General features: G+C 44.4%; 1 protein-coding gene across 6 annotated transcripts in view; it reads right to left on the reverse strand.

The window, feature by feature from the left end:
• Positions 1-24,073, reverse strand: part of bbg (big bang) — a 119,353-nt gene that overhangs the window by 17,777 nt on the left and 77,503 nt on the right. Inside the window, exons 1-2 of one of the 6 annotated variants that reach the window (XM_015187548.2) lie at positions 18,631-19,054; positions 8,124-8,171 (exon numbers count right to left, since the gene is read on the reverse strand). The exons of the other annotated variants lie outside the window; for them this stretch is intronic. Coding sequence (XP_015043034.2) covers positions 8,124-8,148 — 25 coding nt within the window. The 5' untranslated portion in view covers positions 8,149-8,171; positions 18,631-19,054. Of the gene's footprint in view, positions 1-8,123; positions 8,172-18,630; positions 19,055-24,073 lie in introns of those variants that run through there. 6 annotated transcript variants of the gene reach the window in all.

The following is a 24,073-nucleotide window of genomic DNA, read 5'->3' on the forward strand; positions in this document are numbered from 1 at the left end:
TATCATATTAATAAATTTTCGCACACAAAGGCAGGCATAAATTTCAATCAGTACAGAAAATATATTGTAGGTATCATTAAAAATAATAAAATTCAATTTTTTCTGCGTTTTGCTGCCCAAATGGCCCGAAGGAGTATACGTACAATAAAAACAATAAACAATGACAGCATAAACAATAAACATAAATTAGCGATAGGCAATAATCGCAGTACCCTAGCCTAGAGGGTGCTCTCGGGTGCTCGACTGCTCGACTGTTCGACTGGAAAGGAGCCGCCCAGGTTCATGGATAAAATGGATTTGAAGAGTATATCCAGCTTCGGTTCGTTCTGCATTTGCCCCTACATAATTTGACCTTTACAGTGAAGCCTGCCAGCAGCAGCAATTGACCAAGTTCACATGGATTCTGCGATTCTGCGATTCCGCGATTCTGGCGCTGGAGATCATGTATTAGAAAGTAAACAGAAACTGGATTGCATTTGGGAATTGGATTTTGGGCTATGGACGAGGGCGTAGCCGTGGCTAGGACACACCTAAAAGACAACGGATTTCTCAGAAGGGGTAAGGCGGAAAGGGGAAGGGGGAAAGGGGAGGTGGAGTACCGTGCCTTGGCTGGGGCGCCCTCAGTCTTGGGCTGGGTTTCGCTGGGACCTTTTTGGCAATTCTTTTTGGCCAACAAGTGGCATTTGTTGTTGCCGCTTGCCGCTTGCTTTTTTGATTGTTTTTCACTCGTTTTGTTTTTTAATTAATTTGACTTGTGTTTTTGGGGGGGATTTTATTGCCTGCTCACCCCTTGCAGCAGTCTATCTTTATAGCTATTTTCTTTAATTAGTCGGAACATGTTTTTACCTTCGACTCGATTCGGTTTTGATGCATTTGACATTTTGACGGTGCAGAGATTCGATTGGATTTCATTTCGATTGGAATTGACGCAGTTTGGGCTCGCCAGGAACGTATTAAGTATTCTATCCACCGCAAACAAAAACCTTTTTATGCCCTCCATATGCCCCAATATTAGAGCTTTTCCCGCTCCCTTAGATACTCGTAAAAAAAACCCTTTCCCTTCCATCGATTAAATGTGTGCGTGTGTAAATATTCCCTCGCGTACTTATAATAAGTGCAATTTATGAAAATCAAATATTTATTAATCAAGAGCATCGACATCAAAAAACAGCAGTTATTTCCATACAAAAAACACTCCAGCAGAATGTTAATAAAATTGCCATAATATTGACCGCAAAATTACATCAAATTGTTTCATTAAATTATTAACAAAAGACAAACAGAAAATCACGCAAAGAACAATTGCCATATTTGGATTAAATTAAGCATAATTTAAGTCCCCGAACATCCATAAATATGAAACAATTGTTTCATTATTGTGTGTACACGATTTATATCTGACGAAACCAATGGAGGGAAGGAGAAATATTGCTTGTTGGTCTATCAATGAATAAGATTTACCAAGAATTTCGTTCTAGCTGATTTTTGATTTTCAATTATCTAAATTAAAAAATTCCTTAGCCATGTTCCTCGGCACTCCATTTATTTAATATTATTTTGCACTTTTTGCTGTTACACTCCCAACACGGCACATTTCGCGGCAGTTGATTGCTTTTGCTTTTTGCTGCTGGCAAGGTCGCTGCCGATGCAGAGATACACACGCACACGTAGGCGCACACGCCGAGATACATATACAGATACAGATACAGATACTCTGGGAACTCTGTTACCAAATTAGCTTGTAAGTCGCAGGTGGAACATGTTCCGATACTCCTCTGGAATTTTATCAATGAATCCCTATCGCTATTGTTATCGTTATCGTTCGCCGGTTCAGTTGGGCGCTCTTCGAACGACCTTGTCGCCGATTGGATTTGTCACCAATATCTGGCTGTGTGATGAAATTTGATTGACATTGAGTCAGGGTTAATGTCAGAATGCGAACTAAATAAGGAAACCCAAGGGGAACTGTTAAAGGCTCAAATTGGATGGAGTTCCCCTGTGGTTCCCCCCCAGGAAATGATTTCTTCATCATTTTGATGACCAAACCCACTCCCCGGCGCTCCAATGGATACATTTAATATGTATTTACTTGTCACTCAAGCCGGATCGTGATGAAAGGTGCGAAAGGGTGACGTTTTATCGGAATGATACGAGTACGAAAAAAAAACAACAAAATAAACTGAAGTGAATTTGCATTTAAATCAAAACCGAACCGCAGCGGGGCCCCACACAGCGCCTGGGCAGGGATCCCGGGGTCTCGGGTCTCGGGTCTGAGGTCTCAGGTCTCAGCCTTTGGGCATCAACAATTTGGAGGCTCATAAATTATATTTTTGCCTAATTTCTAAGCGCCAACAGACGGAGGACGGGGGGTGGGTAGTGCTGGGTAGTGGGTATATCAAATTTACCATAAAAACTGCATAATTCACTGAAATGTCAGCTTTTGAGTGCTGTGTGGATCCTGTTAAGGTGGTAAAAACGGTTGGGAGCCACAACGACGGTGACGGTGACGGTGCCGGTGCCGGCGATGGCGACGGCGACAGCCGCAAGAAAATGTTAGTAGCCCTCAACCCGAAGTCCTCTCCATGTCATTCAAGTGGGTGAGTGGGAGGGGTTGGGAATGGGGCTGGGGCTGGGGATGCTAATGCAGAAACATTTTCACCGAAGCTCTGCGGCGGGTCACGATTTATCATCATTTGACAAAAAGGGAACAAAAAGCGAGAGCCAGCCCGAGAGACTGCCAGAGAGACAGCCTGCAGAGAAAAAGAAGGAGCCAACGGAGTAGAGTGATATAGAGATCGGGAATACGCTAGGAGAGAGGGGGAGAGAGAGAGGGGACACAGGTCTCTACTACTCCAGCAGTAAACGGTATTTTTTGTTGCTCTTTCCTCTGTTTTTTTTGTTTTTTTTTTCGGTGAGCTACTCTCGGGGCGGTCGGTCTTTCAAAGGGAACTGCGAACGGGGACTGGAGGACTGGCGGACTGGTGGACTGGCGGCTGCGACACCGACACCCCTCTCGTGTAGCCACCGACACTTGACGTGTCATTGGAACATTTTATTAGACTTGACAATGAACTTTTGAACCGGCCGGAAGGTGGGTTGGGGTAGGGTCAAAGCGAAACATTTACATGGCGGGTGGCTCAAGCAAAAAACCAAAAGGTGCCACAAAAGGGAAAACTCTCCAACAAAGTCAAGACCAGACCCGACTTTCACATTGAATTTTCGGCTAAGAATGGGAATGGGAAAGTTGGCTGGCGTCGGAGGATCTCCATTGGAAGAGCACTCAAATATTTCCTTCAAATAATTATTTATTTATGGAATTTCCCACATTCCAGATACATATGTAGCTATCCCTACCCAGAGAAAAGAATCCTAAGATCCGAATGGTTACTCTTACATTTCATATTCCAATTATATATATTTCTTACAAATTTAATGTAGTTTGTTTTTATTTTAAAGATTAATCGCATTAGATTCAGTTAAATTTCCCAATGTTTGTATGTAAAAAACGGAACATACATGGGTGTATTTTTCTCACAGTGTATGCATGAGTATTTGCATACAAATGTTTAATCTTTCCAGTCACAAATCACGGTTTGGGCAAATCTATTGGAATCCCAAAAAAATACATGAAAGCCCTCCTCTCCATTCTCCATCGGATATTTTGATTCAGTAGCCCTCCAATACAATCCAATCGAATCCAATCAGGTAGCCATAAAGACACCCACTAACAAGTTAAAACAAAACATACAGAAAAAACGGTCGAGATCACCCACGTTCCACGTTCCACGGTACCACGGGACCACGTTCCACGATACCAACGGTTTCAGTGTACAGTGAGAACCCGAAACAGGGCCGTTTTGGACCATTTATCAGCGAGAGAGATACGTTTACATTTCTATTTCCACTGGTTTTTATTTAAATGTTAGTCTGGATACTCGTACTGTTGTTGCTGCGATTCCTCCTACAATTTATTGAGGGCAAAAAACATTTCTCAATGTTCGATGTTCGCTTGTTCGCTGTTCGCTGTTGGCCTTTTCTTCGACTTGGAATCGAAATAAATCTTATCAAATTAAGTCGAGACAACAACAACAACAACAACAAAAAGCCAAGAAATCGTAGGCGTGAGCTAGTCGCACCAAATCGAACAGAGACAGATAGATGGATACGAGAGCGAGAGCGAGAGAGAGGCGAAGAGTGGGCGTTCATCCGAGGGCTTGTCGAGGCTTGTCTGGGGTTTTTTTTTTGTTTTCGTTTCCTTGGCTTAGGTCTCATTTTGTGATTGGGCAATCGACGACTTGACCAACTTAAATGTGTGTGTTCCCCCAGAAACGGACAAAAATTGGTCAAATTAATTAAGCCATTTCGACAATTTTGCTTTGCACACAAAATTGCTGGCACATTAAATTGTTTAAATTTAATTTTCGGTATTTCGTTGACTGAACCCCGAAAACCAGTACGATTTTCAGGAAGAAGGTCTCCAAATACTTTTCTTGTGCCTGTGCTGGGGCTTATCTAACATTTTGATTCACGTTTTGTCATTATGGAAAATAAATACAATATATGTATTATACATACATATTCGATCAGGAAGCGAAAAAAGGGCCAACAAGTCCAGCAGATGGGAGACAGACCCGGACAAACTCATCTCCAATTACAGTGGGCCACATACCAGTGGGGACAAAAAAATTGTGAAGAAATGATAAGTGGCAGAGAGCTGGCAGAGAGCTGGCAGAGAGGTGGCAGAGAGGCCAAAAAGAAAAAGTTTTGCCCCGAGGCTGGCAAAATATTTGACGCTCGACGAAGAGCGAACACCAACAAAAGCAGCGACAGCTGATCGATCAAATTTCGTCTGCGGGGCAATCAATGAGAGATCATACCTATACGTATTCGTACCCAATGAGAAGCCACAGTTAATGGGTTAAGAGTTTGCTTCGGTCAAACTCGGTTTGTGACACACTTTGTTGACACAAATATTTGGCCCACTGTCTGCCGCGGGGATTTCTCTGCCTCTTTAGGGGCGTACCGTATGAGCCCTCTATCCTGCAGCACATAGCCCTCCAGGACACTGCATTTGTAAAGAATGTATCTCGAATGTGTCATAGCAGATCAAGTTTCATTCAAAACCCGATTGGTATGCAAAGATACATACATAGGTACATACATACATACAATATGTATAAGTATATCTTGCAGCATCGATAACTTTCTCGAAAAACCGACAAAACAATTGCAGCCAATTAATTTGTCATAAGCCAAAAGCGGTCAAAATCGTTTCTTTCTTCACAATTATGTTGTTGAAGCCCAGACTCAGATATTAACCAAGTGATAACTATGCAAGCCAGCCAGCCAGCCAGCCAGCCAGCCAGCCAGCAAGCCAGCAATCCCATTGTGCCCCTCTCGAGCATGCACCCACAATGATTAGATTGCGGACAAACCAATGTCCAACAATTATAAATAACAACAGAAATTATAATGCAAAGCCTTCAAATCGAATCGAATCGAAAAGAAAACGAAACGAAACGAAACGAAAGAAAGAAATGCAACGATTGCAGCAGGGGCCTTCCTTCCCGAATCAGAGTCCGACTTCGACTCCGACTCCGACTCCAAGTCGAAGAGCAAATTGCATAATTATTGCTACAAATGAAGCTGAGAAAGTGGTACCGCTTGAATCGTGATAAAGCGATAATTTCCCCCCCCTCTCCACCCCCATCCCGCCAAAAAGTCAACGAAAATGCATTTCACTTTTCTCCAGGTTAGCAAACAAAACAAAACCAAACCAAAGCTGGCAGCAGCACACTATATTATTATGAAATCCCCCAACAACAATTCACCCACGCCAAAACGAGCGATAAATTCAAAGAGCACAAAAAACAGAGCGAGCCGCTGAAGCAGAGTGCTGCAGAGCTGCAGAGCTGCATTTGCAAAAAGATCCATCCGTTCAGCTTCGTTTTCGTTTTGTCTTTGCTGCGGATTGCTTTGATTTGTCCAGCATTTCAAGTCCGAGTTCAAAGTTTGCAGTTTTACGGTTTAACGGTTTGAAGAGATCCACACACACACACACAGAGCATCCAACCCCCGCGAAAAGAGGGTGTCTCCACGAATGCAATTCACTTTAAATCATTTTGTTTTACATATCGTGAAGTGCTCTTCCCTGTATGCTTCATTGTATCGTGGAATTCCCTTACTGAGAGCACTAAAATTGTATCCAATGGTTTGTGTAAGTGGGGACCAACACGATGATAATGAAACCATCTTCAAGTTCATTACATGAGCAGGTATTAGTAGCAGAGCCCTGCATGAACATGCAAGCGGCTCAGCGAAGCTGAATTCAAAAATTTCGGTTTTTTTTCGCGCTCACTCTCCATTCTCCAGCAAGTTTTCATCCGAATCTGACTGCAGGCAGGATTCGTAACGATCGAAAGCATTCAAGAGGCATGCTTATAGCTGAAAATTTTCGAATTCTTTCAATTCATGCAGGTCCCTAGTATGTAGCTACCACAGCAACGATTTATCTGTAAGGGTATCTAGCACTCAACTCTCTTCTTGGGCCTTTTTGCGCGGCTCTTTCACGCAGTGTGCAGCTCAAAGAAGGAAACAAAAGAGGAAAGTGATATAAACACTAGTTTTGTGGCTACTCATCCTCATAAACGGTATTTCCATTTTCATTTTCATCTCAAATAGGCCCAATCACTGTGGGCGTAGGGAGGGGACCTTGACGGAAGCTTGTTTGCACTTTTGACAAGCATTGGGGCAACATACATAAATATCTCCCAAGTAACACGTACAACACCGCGGGACTAGGCAAAACATATGTATGTGTGTATGTATGGAACGCCGCCCTCCAGCTGAAAAGGAAGTACAGCAGACAGTTTAACATTAACTTAACAGCTTACTTAACAGAACTGCCCACACATGCACATCCATACACACGACAAATGAGAGAAATACATATGTACATATGTACGAGGAGTGAGAGAGCAGTCGAACGCGCAGCAGCTGCTTGCCAGCATTCAATTGCCGTAGTCTTACGTTACGAGTAATTTGTTGTTGTAAAAGACTGTTGAAGCTTTGCTGCTGTACTGTATGTCGGAGGAATTCTTTAGTAGAGTACTTATGAAAGGAAATTCGCCCAGGCAATGAGCGGTAATTATGTTGGATAACCTTCTTTCGGCTACTGTTTCAGTGCCGCGGGGACTCGAGGTTCGGGGAAGCGGAGAGGAGCGGGAGCGGAGACAACAAGAAGCAACAGCAGCAGCATTTCATACAATAAAGCGTGTTAATCCCGCCCAACGGTTATGAGGCAACCCAGTTAACGGGAGTCGTCGACGTCGTCGTCGTCGTCGTCGTCGTCGTCGTAGTATTCGTACGCCCTCTTTCGCTGCCTTTGGCGGGGATTAAGTTTTATTATTTTCAGCTTAATTATTTTACAAGCAAAAATTGAAGAGCGGAAAAAAAACTGTATAAGCTCTTTGTTTTTGTTTTTGTTTTTGCTTTCCCCAACTGTTGACAGCTGCAGTTTTATCTGGAAAATTGGACAGACACATCAAAGCCGAAGAGTGGTGGAAGGGGAGACGGGGAATTAATAGAAAATATTTTGCTTGAAGCCAAGGGCCGAACGAAGGCACTGAGCTTTGCCCAAGAGAGAAGAGCGAGGGTGGGAGGGAGGTAGCCGAGAGTGGGAGAGAGGATCGCAGAAAGCTATAAATAGACTGAGACTAAGGCGACGCGACGGACGGCCCTGTGTGCAAGTGTGTGTGTGTGTGTGCAGGTTCCTTGGAAAAATGCTGCCTAGGACAAGTTGCAAGTTGCAAGAAATCCCTGCGCTCTGTGTGGGTGGAGTGTTGGGGGGGATGGGCGCGGAGTGGGGGCTAGAGCAGGGCCGGGCCATGCCATTCGATCCCATGCATCATAGACAGAGATGCTGTTAAATTGATAGCGTGATCGCTGTTGTTCTTGCGTGTCTTGTGTTTTCGCTTTTTGGGTCTCGTCGAATCGAAGTCGAGAGAGAAGTACTACGAGTATAAACTCAAGGTGCGGCTCTCCCTCTCTCTCCCTCTCCCACCGGTGGGGACACTGGAAGGGCGCTATAAGTTTGCGAGTAGAAAGAAACAGTAGACACTTACCCCTATAACGGTTAATTCTAAGCATTTTGAAAGTAAATATTTAATTACCTGAAAATAAATAAAAGATTGAGTTTTTGAGATTATTTTTGTAATATTAAATTGTAATAAATTAAATGAAAAGTTCCCAAAATTCAAGATAACCAGCTTATGTACATATTAGAGAATTTTTCCGACATCTCCCATCACTAGATGCTGCCTGCCCCACCCAATAATCGCAATTGATGCCTGTCGGAAACTATCGGAATGTTGCCCACTCATACTCATAGACACAATCTATAGGAAAACGTCACTTGGCCCCTTGGGTCTCGCTGGGTCTCGTTGGGGCTGGTTCTGGTTGCCCCCTTGATAAGGTCTAGGTCGCAGAGTCTGCGGGCGCCCACTTGGATGCAGAAACGGAACGAAGGAGAGCAGAGCAGAGCAGAGCAGAGCTGCCACAAGAAATGCAATTGAGATCGGACATAGGGCTGGCGGAGCGATAAGAAGAAATTCCATTTATTGGGATTGGGATTGGGATCCGATCCCCTGTTTCTCCTACTCATCGTTTCAGCTTTTTTTTTTATATTTTTTTCCTTGTGCGAGTACTCGTATTTGCTGATTAGCCAGCAGATTGGAGTACGGAGTACGTTGGGTGCGGCTTTAGTACGCGGATTGTAATTGCACGAAATTCCAAGTCCAATTCCAATAAAAAATGTATTTTTAATTTCATTTATTTTATAAATATCTCCACCAACACTTGAACCGCTCCACGCATGCGACGACCACACGTTGCATAAGTCTTGCCGCCTCAAACCAAATTGAAATCAATCAAAATGATGGAGCTCCAGCTCCAGCACCATCTCCATCTCCAGCTCATCTTTTGATCGCCAAAGCTTTAATTATTGACAATTTATCAATCTAACGGCAAATGTTATACAATTGAAGGCCCTTCAGTAACTTTCTCCGCCTCTCTTTCTTTTTGCACACATTTTTCTTCTGTGGCACGTTGCTGCTTTTTGTTTTGTTTTTGCGAATTGTCTACAATTTATTTTAATATCTTTTAAATAAATAAATAATGCGGGCCACTGCCAAATGGCTTTTCACATTTGTTTATAATTAATTACTTAACATTAGCAACGGCGCCGTTCGAGATTGGTGGCAATTTTGTATCATTTTGTTTTTGTTTTCTTCTGAGGACTGGTGGAATGTCTTTGCATGTGAAAACCACATAAAAACTGTATTAAATGAAACCGCCTCCTAAAGCGCTTCTTCGTCTTCTTGTGGCGTGGAAATGCCAAGGAAATAATGTCAGATATCAGGCATGGGGTGTCGAGGGACAGTGGAGGTTGATTCCCAGAATATTTACATATATTTGCTAGGGGATAATCATCATTTATGGGATATACATAAGTAACTTTAGTTCTTAGTTTGTATATATTTGAGGAGGAGTTCTCGCAAGTTCTCTCGCAATTCCTCTGTTCTCACTCCTTTCTATCAATTTCATCTTCATTATCCCGAGATGAAGTCTTAATTTCCGATGCTTAAGCCTTAATCAATCTGCGGCATTCGGTATATGATCTTCACTCCTCAGAGTTATCGACAACATCAAGGCGTACGATTATCCACCTATCGTATTCAGCCAGATCTCGCATCGGGGATCGAGGCTAATTCAGTTCAAAAAGCCGCTCAGCAATATTTGATCATAATATTTTATGATATTGATCCCCTGCCGCGTTACGATCGTCTAAGATCATTTCCCTCTTCTCTCTATTTTCCTTCTACTGGTCCTCTTCCTTCCCCTTCTCCGATTCCTCTTCATCGTCCTTCTCCTCATCCCCGATTTGCTGTGCATGTGAAAATTATATGCATTATTAGATATTATTTCAGGCGATCGAGAAATGCTGGCCCCACAAACAAAAAAGTTGCCACATGGAACAAGATTTCTGCTGCTTCCACCTCTGCAGGGGCAGGGGCAGGGGCACTGGCACTGGCACTGTTGCATTCATCTCAGACTAACGGTAGGTTGGTTGCAACAAAAGACAGAAGAAGACAAAACAAACATGTGTAAGCCCCTGCTAAGCAGCCTGGCGATCTGTTTGCCACATACACATACCCGTACACCCCGCCACACTCCACCTTTGGAAGGGGTCCACGTCCACCTTTCTGCAGTGCCAGTGCCAGTGCCAGAGCCCCTCCTCCTCCTCCACCACCACCCAATCTCCTTTAAAGTTGTTTAGCCAGATTTTGAACCTGTCGTCATGACTTGGCCAAAGTCAAGTTAGAAGAGCCCGCAACACCAACACCAACACCAACACCGAGAGCCACAGCAGAAAGAAACACGTGATTTAGTTCCTGTCGCTGCTGCGGAAAACTTGTTGTCCCCACACACACCAACACACACACACACACACACAGGCCCACCAGAAGATCCACCTCCCCCTAGATCCAGCCCCCCCCTTCGATCCATCCCAATGCACCACTGGATTGTTTTTTATTTCTGCATAAAAGAGTGAGTACATATGTATGTAAGCATTTCTCTCGGTGGTCAAAGCTGCACTGAGAGAAATCCTACCCATCCAATGTTTTACTTAAGAACCTAAGGGAGACCCAGGGAATCTCTGACGAAGCTTTCATACCAACGATCATAAAATTGTACAAAAATACCCTTAGGATGTATGATTTCGAATGTGCATATTTTCTTGTGCTCGTATCCACTGGCACTTCGCAGTGTGGTGCCTTCTCTCCTTTTGGCCATCGACTAGCGTGCCTTATCTTTGGCTTAAATAAATTTAACGCTCGTGTATTTCTTTTCAACGCTTCTCCCAGTCGAGGACCACATCTTCGTGGTCCTCCCTCCGTCCCCCCTGTCTCCGAACCCATCCAGCCAATGGAGCATTGGCGACGACACACTGCCCAAATGTCCTCAGTTGCCACACATATTGTGGGGCCATTGGTGCATCTCTGCATCTGCATCTGCATCTGAGTACCCCACAGCAGCCCCCCACCCCCTCTGGTGGACCCTGTTTGGGATTTGTTTGCATCTTGTTTCGGTTTTGCTTTTTCTGAATTTATTGCCGCATTAATAAAATTTACAGCTAATAAAATATGCATTGGGGTCCTCTCACCCACAACTCTAGTACCGCCGCTCCGCTCCATCTACTCGAGCCCCTCCCCCGGCTCTTGGGAAAGTTGGTTAAACTTTGCTTCACTTTTACCTATTTTACCTATTCGAAATTTATTATTGGCTTTTTGGAGTTTTATTCGACTTCCGTTTTGTTTATTTTTATTCATCTCAAGATCTTTCTTTCATTCGTCTCAATATATTCATTATTCGTCAAGTATTTGACTTTGGCACTTGAGAAAATGTTCAGCTTTTATTGGAGATTTTCGAATTTTTAATATTTTTGGCCATCGAAAATGTTTGGGATGGGATTGGGAAATTGAGGCGATAATTATTCAAGCAGTTGGAGTCCAAAATAAAGCAGTGGCACGTGAAAGCAAGTCTAAGGTCTAGTTACTCGTTACTCATATCGAGCGAGAGAGAAGCGTGTGAGCTGGGGGTTGGTGGACGAACGAAGCGAGTGTGCAGGGGTCTTGCATAAGTAAATAAGTATCCTAGAATTATGGGAATAGCTGGCAGGCTGGCACACAGCCCAAAAGAGACTTTGGGTATTACGTTATTTCCACTAATAATCATTACCAATGTTCGACAGACCATGACAGCCCCACAAGTACATACATCTTCTCTTTCTGCACCATACCATATGTACGTATATGTGTATGCATGTTTGTACATCCTTACATCAGCAAACGAAAAAAATGCTCCCCCCCCTGCTCCCCTTTTGAATCATTTGGCAACTTTCTATAAATCTTTGTTGCGTTGCCTTTTCAGCTCATCTTCACTCATCTCCACAGCCGCTTCTGCGTCTTTCTTTGCCTCTCTATGTACGTATGTATGTGTGTGTGTGTGTGTGTGTGCTTCTCCTGTTTGAATAAAAATTGCGCAATATTACTTAAGAGCATCAGCAACAGCAACAATGCAATTGATTTTCTCTTTAAAATGAGAAGCTCGAACCAACAATTACAACGGTACTTGACGAATCCGATGGCAGGGAATGGGAATGGGAATGGGAATGGTTGAGCATGGCAGAAAGAGATTCCTCAGCTCCGAGGCGATGGATGCAAACAAAATGCTTAACAAAGGTCACAACATTGACATTGAACAAGAGACATGAGATGGCTGCGGGAGATGATAGGAGGAGGAGAAAGGAGTGAATGCCAGAGGCGAGGCAAAGCGTGGAAGGAAGAAGGTAAAGTAAAGAGAACCTTTTTCCAGTTAACTTTCCGTTAAATGCTGTTTAATATGCAATTACGAGGGCAAAGATCTTTTCATATTTGACAAACGCTTTCTGATGTGCTCCTCCCTCTCAATAGCATACACACACACACACACACACACACAGACGTATGTCTCACGTTGACTCCTTCTTCGTTCTGTTGTACCGTTGGCCAGTCAATCAAATGGTGAAAGAGAGAGGGAGAACGGTAGAGGGGGCTGGAAACGTTTAAAATTAAATTATACGATGACAAACGAAAAGAATTTTCCTTCGATGTGTCAAAAGTTCACAAGAACTGCAGGAGAACCTCAGAGATGAAGTAGAAAGAAGCTTTTCTTTGCTTTCTCCCAATAAGAGAGGTTCTTCCCTCTCCCACTCTACCACTCTCTTGCTCTCTGTCTCCCCACAAATCAATCATTCGCTGTCAGAGCTCTTCTTCTTTGCGTCACACATAATTATGTTGTAATTGATATTTTTCTTTGGAGAACCCAACTACCCCACACCCCACCCCTGAATCCATCCCCATATCTATCTTTCCCTTTCTCTCTCTCTCTCTCTCTTTCTGTTTTTTGGAAGGCGTCGCTAGTTTTCAAAAGAAATCAAAATTTGTAACGCCTTTTGATGGGCGCGTTTTTGGTTTCGCCGCCTTTTGTAAGCTCCATGAGGGAGGAGTGGTGCAGAGGGGGCCAAGGGGTGTGGGGAGGTGGAGTGTATGGGCTATGCACTTAGTTTGCATAGGGAATTCATTTCTTGGTATTCTTCTGACCAAATACCGTTAAGTGATTGTCAGAGGCGAGCGGTTCCCTTCAATTCTTGTCAAATCTGTGATGGAAGAATCGATTCCGATGGCAAACACAGTAAGAACTCTACACACAAATAAAAAGGTTCTAAGTAAAGTATTCGAAGATCTTAGAAATGGTTTACACTTGAAAAAACTATCGCTAACTGGAGTACTATTTTATACTTGTAACATTAGTATCTCCAGGAAGATCCAGCTGTGTCTTTTGAATGGCGAAAATTTCAAGAAATAGTACATCTGTTCAAGAGATAACAAATTACGATAAATGCCTTGAATGCCAATTGAATTTTTACCAAAAAAATACCAGTACCTTAGTACCTTTAAATTGTTAAATTCGCCTCATCATTTCCATCCGGCTTGGCTGACTGGAAAACCATCTAAGCGAAGTTACACAACATTCTACTACCAAAACAGAATCAGACAATTTCCAACCAAGTTTGTCACATCACAAGAGTCCCAGAGATAGAGATTCAAAAACATACATCATTTCCTGCTTACGATTCTAGCAGCAAATGAATGCTCAAACCGGGAATGCGAAGGGAAGAAGGAAGGGAGGAAACCTCAATGAACATTTTTTGGGGAACTTTGGGAAGCGAAGCTCGAATCAAATTGGTTTTAGTTTTCCCTTTTTTTTGTGTTTTTGGTAAACACTTTTCCCGTCATTCACACGACCTTTCAACTTATGACTTTCCCAGTTGGCAGCTGCGGCGATCAGTCCGGGCAGCGAAGGTCGTGACTGACTCCCACAAAAATAAAACGAACAGAAATCCATTTTAATGATCTATCATTTCCAAATGATGTCCATTCCAGAGGTGTTAAAGATGCTCCAAAGAGCTGGCCGATTCTTGGGGGGAAAACTTTCACTTTCCGAAATTATACGAGTATTCACGAGGGGAGGAGACTGCCGACGTTTAATTGGTGATGAATAACCCTTTTAGCTGGACTTTACTTTTGATGAGACTGTACACCATGGTGTACCATGGAAAAATGTTTGAGATCCTGCTTTGTTAACCATTTGCTATCTCATTAAAATTTGATTTACGAGTATTTATGTCTCAAGTGCCGCAATCCATCTCAATATCTGCCTGTATCACTCAAAAGCCATGCCACACTTGTGTATCTGTGTTTATGTACACGGTTTTCACATTTTGAGGCAGCAAATGGCAAAAGTAGCATTCAACTTGAAGGCTGATCAGACGACTTGAGGCAACAAACATCGAAAATAATCCACAAATACTCGTAATCAATAAGAAAAATTAACTTAAACTTTGGAGCTGTCATATGTGGCTAGATGTCATTAACCCATTGGTTGCTGTTGCCGTTGCCTTTGCCCATGCCTTTGCAGTTGCTGTTGCTGTTTCTGTTGCCGGATCGCTGTCTGCCACTGACAGTTGCAAATTGTCAGCTGATGTGGCGTCCAGCTTATATCAGAGCTAATTACAAAGCTAACATTTTGACATTTCGCCTTGGCAAGCAGTTTTGACAGTTCTGTGGAACGGGGAATGGAGTGGCACTGGAACTGGAACTAGCACTTCTGCAGTGTGCGCACTGGAACGCCAGGGAATTGGGGACCAGGACTGGGACTGAGACTAGATATGGATTGGGACCCTTTTATGGGTTGATTGAACCGACTGGAGATCTGGTTATCGAGTGTACAATATATGGGACTGTTCTCGCTGCTTGTTTGTTTTCCCAGCTACTGGTTCCACCTCCTCCCATTCCCCCACTCCCAGACACCATCCCCCCCGCTGAGTGTTGACAGTTTTTCTTGTTTTTTGTAATTTTCCATAATGAATGCATTATGCATTGGGTTTCCATCGTTCCTTTTTTCCACATTTGTCTGTCATGCTGCTTAGAACCGAATCGAGCTCGGATCGACCCATTGCATTATGTGCTCGGTCATGCTTGGGGTGTAGTCTGGACAACAAATTGAGTCTAATGATGGATAACACCGACCATCGACCATCGAACACTGACCACTGACCACACTTGTCCCTCGTACCCTCTACGGGGTAACAAAAAAAAAGAATATTTTTGGTTGCACTTCAAATATTGGAAACAATTTTGAAGATATTCTTTCCATTGGGTTGTGGTCATTGATTTGACAAGGGCATCAAGTAAAAATGTCAACAGTCGGAATGGGAATCAGTGGGGATTTTGGTGGAGTGAAAGAGTGGATACGCAGTTGTTTTCTTTCATCCATTCCATTCTGACAAACTTATATTTTGATGGTATACATTGGACATTATTATAAATGGTTACTAAACACTTTTCAATAGAATTTTCGTTGGGTTTTTTTTTCAGTTTTCCCCCTCAATTAGGATCCAATCCTGTAGTCCAACATTCCCTTTCTTCCACAATCACTTCCAGTCTGTCTCTGTCCATCCCACTTCCTATTCCACTTCCACTGAAGCCCCCTCTGCTCGACTAAAATATCCCTCGTTCACAGAATTAATCGCAGACTCTTTGGTTCCCAACTCCGAATCTGAATCCGAGTCCGACTCTAATCAACTACAATTAAAAACAATTAAAACGAATGCAAACAAGAAAACAAACAGTGTGACTGTACTGTCTGTCTGTCGCTATCCAGACGACTCTCTTGCTGTTCCTCTTGCGCTTCCTATTCCACCGTAGCTGTCAAATCCGTGCCGCGCCTCGTTTGACATTTCAATTATGTCAGTCAGTGAGTCAATTGTGCAAAGTGCATGTGGCCGCCGGCCGATGGCGAGGCGATGCGATGCGATGCAGTGGAGTTTTTGCAATTAAAAATTCTAAACAGGCGGCACTCCAGTCCACTCCTCTTCCACACCCCAGAAGCGCCAGACCAAAAAGGGAATCAAGGCGTCACCGTGGCGAATCCAGGCGTGGTTTAATCTGCTCGAGGGGGTACAGAGCCCCAGCTGGTAAGCGGAAAGAGTGGAGTGGAGCCAACTTTCAACCTCTGCATCTTCCATGTATGTACATATTTAGAATTTAATGTGCTGCAATTATGAAAAGTCAACTTTCACAAAGAGGCAGAAGAGCACGAAATATAGCTTCTGGTCTTTCAAATTCGTTGCGGTTGGAAATTTGACTGAAGGTCACGGATCTTCAGATTATCCAGGACGGACAGGTGGACAGGTGGACTGTCCGGCTGGGGCCTAGAAGGCTCTTTCTTTTCTTGTGGTTTCTGTACTTTTTTGTTGGTGTTGTGTGTGTGTTTTTTTTTCTTTTTCAATATTTTTCGATTGTGGAGTCGCCACACATAAATAATTCCATGCGTCACTTCTTTGACAGGAACACACAGTGAGTGCAACAGAGAGGGGAGAGAACTCTGGCGTGAATTCTCTGACAGCTGCCCCACAAGTGGGAGAAGGAGGAGGGTGGTGGCGGCCTGGGGTACTGGGGTACAGTTTGGCTTTTTGCATAAATGCATAAAAATTGTTTGCCATTGTTTGGCATGGCCGCTGCCTCTCTGGGTTCTTTTTACGATCGGATTCCGCTGGAGATGTCAAAATATTGAGCTGTCTCGTTTTTGGGGCGTTATTTCTATAGAAAACCGTTCTGGCCAGGCCAGTATTTACTCTTTGGTTGGGGACATATTTTAAAGTGCAGACAGGATATTTCTTTGCGATTGAAAAATGCGGACAGGCCCGAGAGACATGTCAAGTGGGGACCATTTTCAGCGAGAATCAATGGAAAAATAGGATATTTTATCGTAAATGAAATCTGGAATTGATCGGAATGTGTCGAAACATTGAGTATCGAGTTATTTAGTTATATTTTACCATGAGGGTTCAAAAACTGAAAAAAGGACACCAAAAAATGTCTGAAATTGATGGAAACTCAAGTAAATATAAATATATGAAGGTACTTCAGCACCACTTCAAGAGCATCACTTAATCAAACCCAACACATTTCTCTTACTTATTCTGTCTCAATCAACCACCGTGTATTCCCAATCAAAACACCACTTTAAATACCATATTAAGCAGCGTTCAATCATCCTTAAGACAATCATCATGCACAATCTCTGGGGGTAAATCTCGCCCAGAACATGCCAGGCCGCGCCGTGGCCGTGGCCGAGGCCGAGGCCGTGTGTTCCGTGTTCCGTATTCCGTATCCAATTGTGTGCACTGTACACATTCCATTTATCTATCTATCGGTATTTGTACTTCTCACAACATTTCTCGAGTCCCAGCGAGCACAAAGGAGGAGAAGAATGAGTGTGTGGTGCGGTGCGGTGCGGTGTTGTGTGCTGTTGTGTTGTGTGGTGTAGGGACGGGGGACGGGGAGGAGAGTGCATCTGAATCAGCAATCTGTAATGCAATCTCGGTCGCGTTTACCCACTTCTCTCTCTCTCTCTCTCTCTCTCTTTCGACTGTCTTTGAGTGTAAGTAAGAAAGAGAGGGTGAGAAGGGCAAGTGCAACAAAAAGTCTAACGCCTGGACTCTGAACCGGGACCGGGACCGGGACCGTGACAGGGACCTCTCTCCACAATTGGAGAGTCAACAGAGTTTCAACTCTCAACTATATGCAAATATTTACGGGCTTCGACAGTTCCAAAGTCAAACCAAAATTTGATCAAATTCTGCCCTGCCACCTCTGTCTATCTCTCCCTTCTATTGTCCCTCTCTCTCTCTCTCTCTCTCTCTCCCTCTCGGCGTTTGTTTGACCGATTGACAACAACTACAGAGCAAAAGACGCCGACACCGACACCGAGATGACGTGTTGCCGTCTCACCTTTTCCCTGTCCCTTTCTTTTCATGAGCTCTAATTTTGGGACAATTGCGGCGTCCCCCCAACCATCGGCCTCCCTCCCACAAATCTTTCGGAATCGCTCGGTCACATCTATGTATGCGTATGTGCTTTCATATCCGTTTTTATAACCCATTTCCCCTTTGCACTTTTGTCGGTCTGCCCGTACCACTTCAATGACATTTTAATTGCTTTATTGCTGCGTTTTTGTTACTATCTTTCTCTGCGCCCAGTCCATCCCATCCCTTGGCGTGTGCCATGGCCTTACGCTCACGTTGCGTCACTTGCGTATGTAATTGCAGTTATTTTGTGTCTTTCTTCGGCTTCCTCTTCTCTCGCCTAACCCTAACCCAAACCCAAACCCAAACCCAAGCCCAAAACGAGGTCAACGTGGTTGTGGGGCATTGTGGGACCGACGGACGGACGGACGGACCCTTTTCCGTTCCCGTAACCGTAACCGTACCCGTACCCGTTCCCGCTCCCCTTGTTGTTAGTCTCAAATTATCGGCCAACTTTTGTCGCGCGCCTGTCACCTATAAATCAGATAATTGTGCCACACTACGCAATGTACCGTATTGGGACGCCCGCCCACGACAAGTCGCAGATGTTTGTGCAGCAAATATGTATGTTTCGTATTCATAAACTAAAATCAACTTACGCCAAAATCAGAGTGTGTGTTTTCCCATCAAATTTCCATTTCATCTGTGGAATTTAGAGCACTTTTCCAAAGTGGAGTTCATGAATTCCTTTTCTAATATTTGTTCTTATTGTGCGAGAGCGAATTCCATAAATAATTCGCGAGCAAAAGAAAATTCTCACAGAAACACGGAAACACGCGAAAGCGGAGCAGCCGGAAAACGTAAAAAGGGAAAAGCGCCGGCGACGTCCGTTCACGCGGGAGTGCAGCAACGGAATGAGCTGGCACTGCGGAGCAGAGCAGCCAAGCCGCAGAGATCGCAGCGAGAGATCTGCAAAGTGCAGGCAGGTAAGCAGGCGCCGAGAGAACGATCGCCAGAGAGTCTCGAATCCGGTTAGCCGGCTTCAGAGAGAGAGAGAGAGGCAGGCAGGCAGAGAGAGAGGGAGACGGAGCACGAGCTATAGATCGATCAAAATTTTGAGAAGTTGCCTCCCGGAGCCTTGCTCGGAATTGAGAAATAAATTATTGTTTGTGATATGGAATTTTGGAAAATACAAGGCACAAAAGATCATCTCGGATCGGAACTTCAATGAGTTCTGGGATAACTTTTAGTTTAGTTCTGGGACTGCAAAAGTTTAGTTTTCCGTTCATATCAGTCGAAACGAGCCGAGTGAGCCCTCAGTTTCTCTATATCATAGCTGGATCTGCGCCTGCATCCTAAAAGTATGCACTCGAACGGGCAAAGGCCAGGTGTTCAAGGAGAGAAGCGACAGGTGCGCGTTCGCCATATAATCCTGCAATCTAATGGATATTTGGATCATTGTTTATGATTGAAATGTATATACGTATATACGCTATGAATGCTAAGGGGCCACATCCGCTGCAGGGCCCACTAATCATAAATGATGGAGCTATACTTATCTGATGTCTGAAACCCTCTAGGTTGTCCAAGTTCCGGGTGTGGAGTACGAATACATAAATCAAAAACTGCAAGCACACATTCCAAAGTATTTTTTCCCCACTTCACTCCATATTTCTTTTGATTTTCTACTCATTTTTTTTTTTTGCATTTCCCACAGTCAGAACCAGGCTAATAATCACAAAAATATGAACAATCTTAAAAATGCCTCGCGTCTGTCTCTGCTAATGAGAGCAGTACGTACTCCCCTATGCCCACAGAACCGAACCCCCAGATCTCCCGCTGACACTCTCAGCGGAAGCCTGAGAAGATTTTGAATTGTTTCATAAAATGCAGAAAAGCGACTGTAATTGTGTCAGACAGAGCAGGGGAGGAGACAAGACGAGACGATACGAGGCGATACGGTGGAGAAGACCTCCAGATGAAGACATTTCGTAGAGGAACTGGAAGATGGAGTCCGAATCAGAGTTGGAGTTGGAGATGGAGATGGAGTCGGAGTCAGGTTATATGCAAATGTCTGGCAGAAAGGATCTTGGTAATGTAATTTATGCTTGGCTTATTGGCAGCTCGGGCTCCGTCTGTGTTCAGCTTCTTCTTCTCTGATTTGCATAAATTTCATATGCAACATGTGGCCGAAAGAGTGGGCGAAGTCGAAGCTTCTCTCTAAAAGGAAATACTCAAAAATAGACATCACAAACAGAAAGATTGAGAGGGATACTCGTACGAGATGAGATGCGATGCGATGCGATGAGATGGAGGAGGAAATAAACTTATGGCAGAGAAATTGTGACCCAGTTCAAGGAGTATACGAATACGAATACGAATACGAGTACGAGTACATCTATATATACCTACACATATTTTTTGGCAACATCGATTATGATCAAAAAGCAGGCATCGATCGATCGCTGGCTGGATCGAAGCAGGTCACAATTGAAAGTAAAAAGCAACAGGATGAAGGAAGGAGAAAAGCTGGCCAAGAGGCGAGTGGAGCAGAGCGGTGCAGACAACATTCTGACCCAATTTTTTAACGGGGTGCCAAAGGCCCCTACCTCTACCTCTACCTCTGCCTCCCCTTTTCGGAGGGGACTCTTCTCCACATCTCCACATCTCGACTTGCACTCGTTCTCCTCGATTTCATTCAAGCGATCGCATTGCGTTTGAAGGCGATCCATCTTTATTATGATTACTCTCTGGCGATTTTCACGCTCAATTAATGTTTATGACAAGTGATTGTGTCGCGGCGATAACTCACTGCGAAAAGACTGAGATGGAAATGGAGGGACAGAGCCAGAGACAGAGCCAGAGCCAGAGATATACACAGATACTCGTATGCCGCGAGAGAGAGAGAGAGAGAGAGAAACCTTTGGACTCTTGCTGGGGCCAGAACAAGATCCCCAGCGATCGTTTGATCGTTCGGGGATCGCTTAAATCACGCTCGAATTCATTTGAATGGCAATCTTGTTGCTAGAAAGTTGGTCATTTTTTGCGTAGATTTTTTTTTTTTTGATTTGAATTTATGTTCATCGGCGATATTTGACATGTGAAAATCAAAGCTTGATTGATGCCCACAACCAAGTGCAGTCGCAGAGATACTCTCCCCATTCTCCTCCTCCTGCACCTCCTCCACCTCTTCTCCTGCCCAGTGCTCAGACATTGAAACTGCAATTCACATTCGGCATACGGCATACGGCATTCGGGGGAATTTTTCTCGTCACGAGTGTGGGACTCAAGGCGGAAATCGGCTTAACGCGTGCGGGAAATTAAACTAGATTCCATCATGATGGAGAAGAAGATGGAGCTGCAGCCTGCAGTCTGCAGAGGCTTAAGAGGAAGCTCGAGGATAAGCAACAGCTGCTTGTAATGAGTTAACTGATCCAAGTGGATTGAGAAAGAGAAAGGGAGGAAAGTGAGAAAGAGAGATATCTCCGAGTGAGAGATTGAACCCAGTCTTGGAAACTATTTTAGAATTCCACAAAAATCAACCGTAAGCCCCCAACCAGGAAACGATCCAGACCGGACCTTAGCTTATAAATTTCCCCATTAACCCTTGTGTGTGTGTGTGTTTGTGTGCTTGTGTGTGTGTGTGTAACCCATTTAACATCATTTTGCCATAATTATTGTAATCAAGCGTAATCAAATTAAAGAGCAAGTAATACACAACACAACGAGACGAAAAAAGATACAATAGTCCGGTACGTGTTTTTTGTTTTTTTGTTTTTTTGTATTTTGCTTAAAGTACATTTTCAAGTAAGCTCCGAATTGGCTCTCCTTGCCCCCCTCCTGGGCATACAATTTATTTGCATTTAACCTGCTTTCACTTGGCCAGGCGGTGTCATGATGGTCATGGCAACTGTTGCACACAGCGGACAGGCGGCGGACAACCGGACAGCCGGACCACCGGACAGCCGGACACCCGGACAAGCCAAAACACTTCTACATTTGGCTTTGGCTTTAGATTCCGACACCGTCCATCCGTGTGGGTGGCAAAAATCTACATCTACATCCATATGTATGAACATACGCGCGCACAGGATCGCGTATACAATTTTATTTACGAGTATTTGCGAGCACGAGTGTCGGTAAATGTGTGTCCATAGGTGTACATACTATCTGCAGTTCCATTGCGTTTCCGTTTTAATCTCTCAATTCAAATTCAAACTGTCGTCTGGCGTCTGCGGTTGTGGTGGCGATGGCGATGGCGATGGCTATGGCGTTGGCGATGGCGTTGGTAAAGGGAGTTAGCGGTAGCCTTCATTTTTGGTGGTTTTTTTGGCCAACTCCTGACGGCAGTTTAAGTGCATTTCTCATTGCTATCCGTAACTCTCTTTTCCAAGTTTGGAAGGGGCGGAATGGTCAACAGATGCTTTAAGACATGATGGCCTGAAGCTTTATGAATATAACTCTATAGGAATATAGTTGATAAGTGCTACCCCTTTCGAATGCCGCTAATCCGATTTATTAGGCCCAATCCGAGACCCTCGAAAATTCTCGAGTGTAACAAATTGCGATTGATATCGCCCATGAATGAACAGCAGGTGAATGGCAGTTAGTGCCTTTAGTTAGGGCTTCTCCCACATTCTATGTACCTGCCACAGTTCCTGTTCCTCTGCCCGTTCGGCCCCCCATAGAGCATGCCACACCAACAGGGTGGTAAAAACACTTAAACTGCGTCGCGACGTGCTAATGAGTTTGTCGCAGGAAAAGGACAGGGAGTGCGCATGAGAGTGCACGAGGATGGATGGATGGGATAGCATGGGATGGGACGGGATGCGATGGGATGCGATGCGATGCGATGGGTGAGAGAATGAGGGACGAGACTGAATGAATGTGAAAGTGTTTGAAGATTTATGATATGAGCCAACACCCCGGCAGCAGGCGCAATTAGCTCACGGGTAAAAAGTGAAATGTTCTCAACGAAGTGCCGACAAGTAGGTAAGGAAGAGCAGAAACAGCGAAACTGCAACAGGCAACAGGCCTCATGATAAATGGCCAGGCCAAAGGGAAAAGGAAAGGAGACTGCACAAATAAGAATACCATCGAGGGGTCGAAGCCTCAGATACCCTTTCATCTGAGATACGATCATTGGTGCAGAGAGAACCCCAAGAATCTAAATTAATTTGCGGAGTAAATTAATCAATTTGTGGGTTTCCTTATTAACTTTATTCAGAGCTTCATTCGTTTAAAGCTATACCCACTCTCTGGAAAGGGTACAGAGTGAAAGAGAGAGAGGGGCTGGAGCAGGCGGAGTGGAAAAATGTACATACATGATGAAAATAAAACACTTTAACGCTTTGGCTTCATAAATCACATAAAGAGGGCCCAGGCAACAGCCACAGCCACAGCAACAGCAACAAGAGACAGTGGAACATGATGTTCACTTGAGTGGAGAAAGAGACAGAGAGAGAGAGAGCGGAAGAGCGGAAGAGCGGAAGAGAGGAGAGCCAAGCAGGAGACACTTGACTGTCACAACAGCACTACAGCAGCGGCCAAAATATGAGTAACGACTAAATAATAATGTTTGCCGAAAAAGGGGCCTCTCTGCTTTTCTGCTCCCATTTATCATAAGCGAAACGAGAGTGGGATGGAATGGGAAAGGGAGGGTACTGCTGGAGAGAGAGGGTGAGGGAGAGGGAGCGAGCTCCTCTGGTTGGTTCTCTGCAGCTGCAGGAAACGGGGTCAGGAAGTCCGTCAAGTGTTCCAAAAGGCCTGCTTGCAGTTGCTCCGTGCTCACTCTCTCTCTCCTCTCTCTCTCTGTTCGCTGCCCGGGCCCAAATGGCTCAATGAACCGTAATTTGAGGCGGCCTGCGTCCCTGTCGCCATGGCCATCGGTCGCCCCGAGGTGTCTGCCCGGATTGCATGCAGAAAAACGAAACGCAGCAGCAGCACTTTTAATTCATTGAGCAAAGAGCAGGAGAGGATCCTGTCGGGCAGAGAGCAGAAGTGCAAAGACAGGCAGAGCGGAGGAATGCGAACGAAGGAAGTTCTGTGGGTGCGTGTGTAATTTAAGCCTTTCTCGCTTACGTACGGTAGGTGTAGGTGTGT

Source organism: Drosophila pseudoobscura, chromosome X (assembly GCF_009870125.1).
Source record: "Drosophila pseudoobscura strain MV-25-SWS-2005 chromosome X, UCI_Dpse_MV25, whole genome shotgun sequence".
Lineage (NCBI taxonomy): Eukaryota > Metazoa > Arthropoda > Insecta > Diptera > Drosophilidae > Drosophila > Drosophila pseudoobscura.